The 12,065-nt window shown below is 32.6% G+C and overlaps 3 protein-coding genes across 4 annotated transcripts in view; all 3 read right to left on the bottom strand.

Annotated features, from left to right (window-relative positions):
• Positions 1–12,065, bottom strand: part of LOC107451959 (testicular acid phosphatase homolog) — a 539,537-nt gene that overhangs the window by 31,533 nt on the left and 495,939 nt on the right. The gene's annotated exons all lie outside the window — the stretch shown is intronic.
• On the bottom strand, positions 3,054–9,346 carry LOC139425881 (lysosomal acid phosphatase-like). Its single transcript, XM_071182022.1, has 4 exons — positions 9,199–9,346; positions 7,821–7,906; positions 4,584–4,911; positions 3,054–3,281 (listed from the first exon to the last, which is right to left on the bottom strand). Exons 2-4 carry the CDS (start codon positions 7,887–7,889, stop codon positions 3,151–3,153), a joined length of 528 nt encoding a protein of 175 aa, XP_071038123.1. The 5' UTR covers positions 7,890–7,906; positions 9,199–9,346; the 3' UTR covers positions 3,054–3,150.
• The window catches only part of LOC107451964 (lysosomal acid phosphatase-like), a 17,507-nt gene continuing 16,839 nt past the window's right edge, over positions 11,398–12,065 (bottom strand). The window contains exon 7 of the mRNA XM_043048560.2: positions 11,398–11,526. Within this exon, the coding sequence (XP_042904494.2) occupies positions 11,398–11,526 (129 nt within the window). The remainder of the gene's footprint in view (positions 11,527–12,065) is intronic.

Genomic DNA, 12,065 nt, shown 5'->3' with positions numbered 1-12,065 from the left:
ATAATAATTTAATATTTTAATTTAGTGAGATCCTTGCTGCACAGAGATTTTATGTTAGGTTCCAATTTGGTTAGCTTCAGTCTCAAGTATCCCCGTTGTGTTATATCCAGACGATTTCTTTTTTTAGCAGTAAATCATTTACAGCACTAAATCCAAATTCAGCTAAATATGAAGATGGAAACGGTAGCAATAGTTTTCTTGCACATTTGGTTGAATTTGGGTATTTGATTTCTGTTTCCTCACAAAGCCATGCCATCATTCCCTTTATATTAAATAAAGTTTTAACTGACTTAACATTTTGCATTTCTGCGAGTTCTTCTTGATACTGCATATTTGATATATCAGACAAATCCACTAACTTTGGCTGCATCATCCATGTTGGAAAATCAATTTGTTTTAAATCAGAAAATCTTTCTTTTAAATCAGCCGATAGAATTTTCAGATGATCGACAATAACAAGTAAAGTGGTATTATTTACTTCCCATTTTTGGTGCTAATGTTGTTAATATACATCTGACATAACTCAATAAGGGTAATGAAATCAAATATCTTCGCTTTTGCATCAACAAGAGTTTTATTTGTTCCTTGAAGTTGCTTATTTAATATATTTAGTTTTTCAAAGATATGGGCTGAATAACTCACAAATGCTTTATCATCGACTGTTAACAGATACTTCATTTTAGGTTTGTCGCTTAAAAAATCACTAAGAATATCAAACAGTTCCATAAATCTTATAAAGCAGTTCCCTTTAGAGAGCCATAGTACTTCAGTGTGAAGTAAAAGTCTAACATGGTCTGTATTTTGTTCTTCACAAAATAGCTTGAAGAGAAGCTCACATTTGGCATTAACTTTAATATCATTGATGCTCTTTATTACTGAATGTAGTACTTCATTTAGAACAGGCAAGATGTTTCTAGCTACCAAGTTTTCCCTATGAATGACACAATGCACGAGAATCATTTCTGGATTCTCATCTTTCATCAATTTTAAGCGGTCATTTTTCTCAGGAGCACAATCTGCAGCACAAGATGTTATGTATTTATTGGTATATTATTGACATCTATATACTTTTTTAGCTTATTATATATATATCGTTGGAGGTCATGGTGCTTTCTAATCTTTTACAGAACAACATTTGTTCAGCAAAATGCCCTTTATCAATATATCTTACGTAAGTATCAATACTGCCACACTGTCTATCAAAGTTGATTCATCCATTTGCACTGAGAATTTTCTTGTTTTCAGCATGTTGTTTTCAATATCTCCACTCATTTCGTCTATTCTTCTGCTAACAGTATTGTTACTGAGTGGCATAGCTTTTGCATCTTTGTCATCTTTTTCAGGAATCTTTTTAAGAGATGCTGATATTGACGGTTTTATTAAATTCTCTCCGGTGGTATGATTTTTTCCAGATTTAACGATGAATAAAAAAATTTTATAACTAGCCTCAAGAATACGGTTATGAGTTGAAGTGTTAGCAGTAAATAGAGACTTTATTGTTGTCCTCTTTTCAAAATTTTTCTTTAAAGTTTGAAAGTCCATGCGAAGTCTGCTGCAGGGAGGTTAACTTGACGATGCCAAAAACCCAGTTGATATTCTGGTCTCGTCAAAAGAATTTATAATGTTTATTGGCTGCAATTATTTAAGAATTTGATTTTTTTCTTTCAATTTTGGCACCGAAATCTAGCATTGCATTTAAATGGCCCGGGGCAAAAGGGCTAAACTCGTGTCGAGTCCATTTTCGAATTGCCCCCATTAGCAATCAAATCGACCCCCAGTGGGGCGTGGGCCCCACTTTGGGAAACACTGGGTTAGAGCCTCCTTGCTGCCAGGCTAAACATGGGAGGTTCTCGTGGTCTTCCTCTCCATGTAGCGAAAAAGTTGGCTAGTTCCATCAAAAAATCCTCCACGAAGGCAAATTTCTTCCAATACGTAATCCAGCAGTTCCCTTATCTTATGGATTGGGTTCAAAATTACAAGGCTACGGAGATGAACATTAGTAGTCGTAAACCCAAAAAATTGGGTTGGCTGTTAAACGACTGTTTTAAAATAAAATTTAATAGACAGAAGCGATGTGGCTCAGGAGATAGAGCGTTCGTCTCTCATTGAGCTGAACTGGGTTTGAATCCCAGCAATGGCAGGTCGATACGAATTCCGCACCGGGCTCGCACCGGCCGCAGTGATGACGTAAAATATCCTAATGGTAGACCGATCCTGAGTTATGAGTCCCCTCGCCGTCAATCTAACAGTGAAAGGTTTCATGATTTCCCTCCCCTTGTAACGCAAATGCGAGTTAGTTCCATCAAAAACTCCACGAAGGCAAATTTCTCATAATACGTAAACCAGGAGCTCCTCTGTCTTTCGGGTTGGGTTCAAAATCACAAGGCTACAAAGTTGAACATTAGTAGTTGTAACCCCCAAAAAATGGGTCCTCTGTTTAACGACGGTTATTAAATTATTTATTAGTCAAATCAGTCGATGCACTTTTATAGACGTTGTGATCTTTTTTGTTTGCCCATGTAATATCAACTTTCCTCGAGAAAGCGTCTAGTCACTTCGCCCATTGTTACAGAGGGGGTTTCCCTATATTAATCCCCTACTTGATGAATCACCTACTAGCCAAATGTTCTTCCAAATGTCAGACAAAAGTTTTAAGGTCAAATCTGAAAAGATAGTAGTCATTGGGTCCAAATTTTAGGGTGTGTGTGAAGATGTTTCATTAAAACTGTTAGAGAAAAGCTTCTTCACAAACAAAGCGTTTGATAGGCGTTATATGGGTTTGAGTTATCGGTGAAAATGCTTACGTCCTTTCTTATTTCGTCCGCTAACCCATTTCCAAAATGCCAGCATGAGTTTTATCGTTTGATCACTGTTTCACAGTTGGTTCCAGTTATGTCTATTAATAATACAAACGATATTACTCCATCAACTAGGTGACGATTTTTGTATATCTAAGAACCTTAACTTCAACTTAAACCTTGCTTTTGAGATTACCTTCGTTTATTTGTGGGTTTAAAATCAAGTGAGTTAAGATATTTTAAATGATCCAGTAGTTTTATGGATTAATTTATCTTTTATTGGCAATAAGAATGAAGTTACAGTTACATTGTTTCTGTACAAAATGAGAATAACTCTGACAAGACAGCCACTCTATAGTTTGAGATGATAGGATGCATATTTAAGTAAATTCTTCCTACGAACCAAGAACTTTCTAAATCGGAAACAGAGCATTGTTAGTATTATTAAGGCAGCAACAATTTCAATGACTGTCAACATCACACCTGCAATAATAATAATAATCATAAATTAAAAATTAATTCATTTGAAATTTGTAATAATTATTTTACTCATAATTGGGTCAGCTGTTCAACGACGGTTATAAAATATAAAGGAATAATTTTACACATTTCATTTTCTAAACATGGAACTAATTGCAATATCTTTCTGAGAATTAAATAATATTTTTTGTACTTTTTCAAAGGAGGAAAAATATTATAGCTGAAATGCCATTTTTTCGATGTAAACAAAAAGATTTCTACAGCTAGCCAATAAGCACTCCTCTTCATTCGAAATGTTGTTGTCCTTTATTATTTTTTTGTTCAAAATATGGGTTTAATAAGAAGGACATAACTTGAAAAGCGCGTTTCAAAAAATATATATAGTTCGGAAAATGGATCTAGCTTGAAAGGCACGCTGGAAGAAAACGTGGCTCAATATGCGCGTTTAATAAAATGGATATAACGAGTCTTTGAAAATTAGATATAGCTCAAAATGCATTTTTAAAAAACTGGATACAGCTTGATGTCCGAATTTGAAAAAATTAATATGCGTCTTAAGGAAAATAGATTGAGCTAGAATAGAGTGTTTAGAAAGATAGATTTTAATTTAGAAAAAATTTATATAACTAAAAATTTGAAATGCGCGTCTTAAATAATAAATATAGCTCAAAATGCGTTCTTAAGTAAATGATAGAGTTGGAAATATACACTTGAAGACTTTGTATAAGTAGCTATGGAGAAATAGCTTCCGCCTTCCGATGAGGCGAAGTTCGAATCCCAGCAATGGCTGGTTGATACGAATTCCGCAGCCCGCTCACACCAACCATAGTGCTGACGTAAAATATCCTCAGTGGTCGACGGATCATAGGTTAGAGTTCCCTTGTCGTTAGGCTAACCGTGGGAGGCTTTCATGGCTTTCCTCTCCATGTAAAGTAGATGCGGGTTAATTCCATCAAAAAGTGCTCCACGAAGGTACATTTCTCCCAATTCTTGATCCCAGGGCTCCCTTGTCTTCTGGATTGGGTTCAGAACTGCAAGGCTACGGAGTTGAACATTAGTAGTCGTAAACACAAAATTTGGGTCCAACGACGGTTATAAAATGAAATGTAATAAAATATGCGCGTTCGAGAAAATGGATGTTGGTACAAATGCGGGTTTTGAAATATAAATGAAGCTCAAAATGTGCCATTAAGAAAATGGATATAGCTTGAAAACGCGTTCGTAAAAATGGGAACAGTTCAAAATGTGTGTTTAACAAAATCGACAGAAAAATAATTAAACAGAACTATAAACTCATAAAGATACCTTGGCTACTCATATCGATACCTCGTCTGGAATCTTCAGGTAAAGAAGTAGGGATCTCACATTCTCTTAAGAAGTCCTCTGGAATTAAATGTTTCGTGAATTGAATGAAATATTCTAAAGGACAAAACTCTTCGCATCCATCCAATGATAACACATGAGGACTACCGATATCTGTTTCTGGTTGAGTTGAGTTTAAATAGAGTATTCGAACAAAGTAGGCATCCTTCTGTCTTCTGTATAACTCAAATATCAGAGTAGCGCAATAGGGCGGTCGTTTTCGAATATTCAAATTCAATGCATTAGAAATATACGCTATGTTAGAATCATGCTAAAAAAATGACAAAAAAGAAGCTTCGTTAGTTGTTAGTTTTACTATACATTTTAAACAAGAAAATATAAGTGTACATAAATATTGTTACTTTCTCCGTAATTTATATTAAGAGTTTAGGAAGAATAAATTATTGGCGTCATAATTTAAATCAATTGGGTAATTATATTTTATAAAATGATATCGATCATAAGGTTATTTGCTTAAATGTGTTCTTTTACTTTATATGATCTTAAATCATTTAGGGATAGAAATCGACAAAGAAATATTTCTTAGTCGGAAATTTTCAAAACAGCTTAGAATAGTTTAATTGTCGCATAATATGTTGAGGAACCGAATGGTTTTATTTGGTGTTGACCATCTCGCAGTTTGAAATATTCGGACTCGTGCGAATTGTACAATTTTGAACCATTGAACCAATATCAATTCAGAACCATAATTTAATTATGCTATTGCTCTACTTTAAAATAAACTTGGTAGGTAGGTATTTTATTTACGTCACACTAGAGCTGCAAAATGGACTATTGGCGACAGTCTGGAAAACATCCCTGAGGATGATCCAAAGACATTCCATCCCAATTCATGAGTTCTATTCCTCAATTTAGACACAGATCAGAAGGGGAAGGAAATTTCCTCCAGATCCCTATACCCATGGTTCTGCTCAGCAACCGACCACAGAAATTCCACAGATTTTACGAGCACGAATATCGCTTGTACTCAGTGAGTCGAGGATTGAACCTCGGCCTCTCCGGACCGGAATCCGATTCTCTTACCACTGGACCAGCAAGGCTCAAAATGAGTTTGGATACTCATCCTAGAACATCCGATTGCTGGTCTACGAAGAACGTGTTACTTCATTTCATGGGCTCAAATAAGTTCCGAATCTAAGAAGACAACATTTCTTTTAGGAAAATTGGCTAAACTGCTGAGAATAGTTCACTTGTCAGAATAGTTCCTCGATTCCTAATGAATCATAATAGGAAATGAATCATAACAGGAAATTATCGATTTGTCACTGGATTGTTATCAATTTGTCACAGTGTTTACACTGTGCCAGTAAGACTCAAAATTAGTTTGGATAGTTCCTAATGAATCATAATAGGAAATGAATCATAACAGGAAATTATCGATTTGTCACTGGATTGTTATCAATTTGTCACAGTGTTTACACTGTGCCAGTAAGACTCAAAATTAGTTTGGATAGTTCCTAATGAATCATAATAGGAAATGAATCATAACAGGAAATTATCGATTTGTCACTGGATTGTTATCAATTTGTCACAGTGTTTACACTGTGCCAGTAAGACTCAAAATTAGTTTGGATACTCATCCTAGAACATCCGATTGCTGGTTTATGAAGAACGTGTTACTTCATTTCATGGGCTCAAATAAGTTCCGAATCTAAGAAGAGAACATTTCTTTTAAGAAAATTGGCTAAACTGAGAATAGTTCTCTTGTCAGAATAGTTCCTCGATTCCTAATGAATCATAATAGGAAATGAATCATAATAGGAAATTATCGATTTGTCACTGGATTGTTATCAATTTGTCACAGTGTTTACACTGTGCCAGTAAGGCTCAAAATGATTTTGGATACTCATCCTAGAACATCCGATTGCTGGTTTATGAAGAACGTGTTACTTCATTTCATGGGCTCAAATAAGTTCCGAATCTAAGAAGAGAACATTTCTTTTAAGAAAATTGGCTAAACTGCTGAGAATAGTTCACTTGTCAGAATAGTTCCTCGATTCCTAATGAATCATAATAGGAAATGAATCATAATAGGAAATTATCGATTTGTCACTGGGTTGTTATCAATTTGTCACAGTGTTTACACTGTGCCAGTAAGGCTCAAAATGAGTTTGTATACTCATTCTAGAACATCCGATTGCTGGTTTATGAAGAACGTGTTACTTCATTTCATGGGTTCAAATAAGTTCCGTATCTAAGAAGAGAACATTTTTTTTAAGAAAATTGGCTGAACAGCTGAGAATAGTTCACTTGTGAGAATAGTTCCTCGATTCCTAATGAATCATAAAAGGAAATTATTATTATCGATTTGTCCAATTATTCTATTGTCCAGATTGATGTTGCTTCTTATCCTACTTGCCAAATAACAGCAAGCCTGCTTGTTGAGAGCAAGCGAATTTAAGGTGCGTTCCTTGTTTTTCAGTGGTGCTATCTGTGGCCAAGAATTCGACTTCAGCCACACGCACGCCACAGCTCGTTTATAGAACGGATCCATTCATGCATCCAACGATCGTAACTTTGACCAGAAACAGAGAACGATCAATCTCCGAATCAGTTCCCCCAGAAGTTCTGACTTGTCATGGGAACATGGTAGACTTTTTGACCCGACAGACTTAACGCTCACCAGTCACCATTTATTAGTCTTTCAAACAGCTTTCTCACAAATAATTTCCACATTAATGACTCCTAGCTAACTAATATAACTAATAACTAATGATTTCCTCACTAATGGCCTTTCCTCTTTAGGGACAGATTTAATTGAAATTTTTCTTGTTTCTACTCTTCTTAGAGAGATTTCACATTTGCATAGAATTATAGTTTTCTACGAATTAAATTATATACCCTGTTTGATTTTTATAGCTCATGCGTGAAAATTACCTTTCTTACTACCTTGTGTTTGCTAAGAACTTAAAAATAGGGTTTGCTTATTGTTAACACAAGACAAACGCTATGCAGAATCTTTCTATTAATTTGAGATTTAACATACGTTTTTCTTATCCTCCTTTTTGACAAGGGCTCAAAAAAATATACATTGGATGTGTTGATTACGGAACATCCTATATATTAAGGGCGATGATTACAGAAAACCCTTTAAAAATATATAAATGCAAAAAATTGAGTAAAAATATTTAAAAAAATGGAGAAAAATATTTCACTTACAGCAGCAAATACTTGAAATTTTAAGTGAGGTTCGCTTTCTTCAATTTTGAGTCTCATTTTTTTAATCATTAACTTGATCAAAGGACCTTTAAAAACAACATAACTTTCAATGACAATAAATATTTTTTTTTAAGATAAATAATTAATTTATTTAGTTTTTAAAGTAGAGTTTTCTTTTGAGAGAATGCATTTATTAAAAAAAATATTCTAACTAGTTGCAAGAAAAAATAAATAAAGCTTACTTAGATATTAAGACAAACAAAAAAATTATAAGCATACAGTAAAAATGGTGTTAACCTTTTTTACTGTATGTTTATATGCTGATTTCAAATGTGATATCTACTTAATGTTTGTCATCACTGAAAAAACTAATTTACATGCAATACCATTTAACTTTTTTCGATTATCATGGAATTTGCTTGCATAGGATAACAACTACATTATTTCCCAACAGACATAAAGAACTTGTGAAGTTTTGGGTCTATAGGGTAAAGCGTGTCATTATTTGCTACTGTATGGATGTTAGAGGTCTACGGTGTTGCAAGTTAAGAAAAAACCATTATCCCTAAGGAGAGAGCCTATTTGCATCTAAGTGTACGCCAAATAGATGCCAAGCTGCCAGCGCAAACGTATATCATCATCGCCAACTCTTGAAACAACGTTGCGCAGCCTTCTTTTTGCTCGCTTTCTTAAATCGTGTGAAATAAAGAAAAGCAAAACTTACTTAATAAACAATTACCAAGTAATGAGAATTGTTTTGTTATAATGATATCTAAAAATCATAATAAATATATGCTTTTCCGCTCGCATTTAAAGAAACTAATGAAAGAATAATAAATATTGTTTCTTGCAGACGATTTTCTTCTACAGCGAAACAAAACTGAAAATTCTTTTTCTCTCATTTAATTGTTAAGAGTATGCCAGTATAAGATATTTAATATTCGTTAAAAAAAAAAAAAAATCTAATCGAGCACCGGTTGAAGCCACTTAGGCAATGCAAGCCAATTTTGATGCTCACCCCCCCCCCAAATGTCAAAATAAAGAATGATGCCTTTTCATCGATTTATGCCTGCTTTAATTACTATCTCGAGCAAGACTGACTCATAATAATCTTTAAAACAAGTTCTAATTAAACACCGGTTGGAACCAACACAATCCAATTTATGAAGAAAAATTAATTATAAACTAAAAACTAATTATCAGAAATAAGTAATTGAGCATTAAAATAAATTAATAGTTTTTTTTTATGAAAAATAAAAATTATCTAAAATAAGAATAATATGTAATGATCTCGATAGTTTAAAAATATATAATAATATATATATATGTATATGATTTTATTACTGAATAAGATAATAGTGATAATAATTTTAATCACCTGCGCGAAGGCGCAGAATTGTATCTGTATTCAGCCATGTGTGGTATGCCGAATCAGCTATTTCTTCTAATTCAGACCAGTACTTGTGTGCCCATTCAGGAACAATGAGATTATACTTTTTCTATAAATTAATAAAACAGGATTTAATATTTTATGATACAAATTCCATTGATGACTATAGTAAAATGTCATTGTTTTATTCCAAAGAGAGGATATGATAAGAAAAAAAATTAAATTTTAAAAACTTCGTTCTTAGATTAGACTTTCGTCTCCCATAGAACGAAAAACGCAGGATGATTTCGCTTTTCTATTTTTTCTTTATAAATAAAAGATAATTTTCTAAAATTATTAATTATCAACTTCTAAAAATTATCCATTATAGTATTACCTTGCGCACATCCATTTTCGGGCCCATTCTTGGTAGCAAAAACGCACTTCAGTACTGCAGTAAGAAAGCTCTATAAAACAAAACTCCTCTTCTTACGTTTTTACCCTAATGTGTGCTCCTGTTCTCATATTTTGTAAACTAGCAATCTTGTTAAGAAAATATTTTAAATCATTCTTGAAAAATTTACCGTTCATGTAAGTTCATTCGAATACGCTACTCGCTCTATAGATTTCGTTCTATGTTTTATTCTGTTTTTTTTTTTTTTCTTCAAATTTTTTTCTGTTTTTACGTGATATTTTTACTTAATATGTTCAATTTCATTTGTTGTAAATTTTTTGCAAAAAACATTTTTTGAGTGCTCCTCACACTATTGTATTGATATATTTTGCTTTGGCTATATTAATACAATATTAGAGAGCACTCCTTTTTGCGGATATAATCGTGTGAGCTATAACCGGATTTTTAGTAATTTTTTTCCCATTTTTCGAATTTTTTTTCTTTTTCCCTATTTTTATTGTTCTTTAATTTTTATCATGTTTTCTCAACATTTTAAACTTATTTTATGAGCTGTATCTACTTGCAGCCTATGAGCTGTAAATATATATAAGAGTTTTCTTTTGAGAGAATGCATTTATTAAAAAAAATATTCTAACTAGTTGCAAGAAAAAATAAATAAAGCTTACTTAGATATTAAGACAAACAAAAAAATTATAAGCATACAGTAAAAATGGTGTTAACCTTTTTTACTGTATGTTTATATGCTGATTTCAAATGTGATATCTACTTAATGTTTGTCATCACTGAAAAAACTAATTTACATGCAATACCATTTAACTTTTTTCGATTATCATGGAATTTGCTTGCATAGGATAACAACTACATTATTTCCCAACAGACATAAAGAACTTGTGAAGTTTTGGGTCTATAGGGTAAAGCGTGTCATTATTTGCTACTGTATGGATGTTAGAGGTCTACGGTGTTGCAAGTTAAGAAAAAACCATTATCCCTAAGGAGAGAGCCTATTTGCATCTAAGTGTACGCCAAATAGATGCCAAGCTGCCAGCGCAAACGTATATCATCATCGCCAACTCTTGAAACAACGTTGCGCAGCCTTCTTTTTGCTCGCTTTCTTAAATCGTGTGAAATAAAGAAAAGCAAAACTTACTTAATAAACAATTACCAAGTAATGAGAATTGTTTTGTTATAATGATATCTAAAAATCATAATAAATATATGCTTTTCCGCTCGCATTTAAAGAAACTAATGAAAGAATAATAAATATTGTTTCTTGCAGACGATTTTCTTCTACAGCGAAACAAAACTGAAAATTCTTTTTCTCTCATTTAATTGTTAAGAGTATGCCAGTATAAGATATTTAATATTCGTTAAAAAAAAAAAAAAATCTAATCGAGCACCGGTTGAAGCCACTTAGGCAATGCAAGCCAATTTTGATGCTCACCCCCCCCCCAAATGTCAAAATAAAGAATGATGCCTTTTCATCGATTTATGCCTGCTTTAATTACTATCTCGAGCAAGACTGACTCATAATAATCTTTAAAACAAGTTCTAATTAAACACCGGTTGGAACCAACACAATCCAATTTATGAAGAAAAATTAATTATAAACTAAAAACTAATTATCAGAAATAAGTAATTGAGCATTAAAATAAATTAATAGTTTTTTTTTATGAAAAATAAAAATTATCTAAAATAAGAATAATATGTAATGATCTCGATAGTTTAAAAATATATAATAATATATATATATGTATATGATTTTATTACTGAATAAGATAATAGTGATAATAATTTTAATCACCTGCGCGAAGGCGCAGAATTGTATCTGTATTCAGCCATGTGTGGTATGCCGAATCAGCTATTTCTTCTAATTCAGACCAGTACTTGTGTGCCCATTCAGGAACAATGAGATTATACTTTTTCTATAAATTAATAAAACAGGATTTAATATTTTATGATACAAATTCCATTGATGACTATAGTAAAATGTCATTGTTTTATTCCAAAGAGAGGATATGATAAGAAAAAAAATTAAATTTTAAAAACTTCGTTCTTAGATTAGACTTTCGTCTCCCATAGAACGAAAAACGCAGGATGATTTCGCTTTTCTATTTTTTCTTTATAAATAAAAGATAATTTTCTAAAATTATTAATTATCAACTTCTAAAAATTATCCATTATAGTATTACCTTGCGCACATCCATTTTCGGGCCCATTCTTGGTAGCAAAAACGCACTTCAGTACTGCAGTAAGAAAGCTCTATAAAACAAAACTCCTCTTCTTACGTTTTTACCCTAATGTGTGCTCCTGTTCTCATATTTTGTAAACTAGCAATCTTGTTAAGAAAATATTTTAAATCATTCTTGAAAAATTTACCGTTCATGTAAGTTCATTCGAATACGCTACTCGCTCTATAGATTTCGTTCTATGTTTTATTCTGTTTTTTTTTTTTATTTTGTTT

This window comes from Parasteatoda tepidariorum, chromosome 6 (genome assembly GCF_043381705.1).
Source record: "Parasteatoda tepidariorum isolate YZ-2023 chromosome 6, CAS_Ptep_4.0, whole genome shotgun sequence".
Lineage (NCBI taxonomy): Eukaryota > Metazoa > Arthropoda > Arachnida > Araneae > Theridiidae > Parasteatoda > Parasteatoda tepidariorum.
Note: the sequence above shows the minus strand (reverse complement) of the source record. Positions and strands in the feature narration are given on the sequence as shown.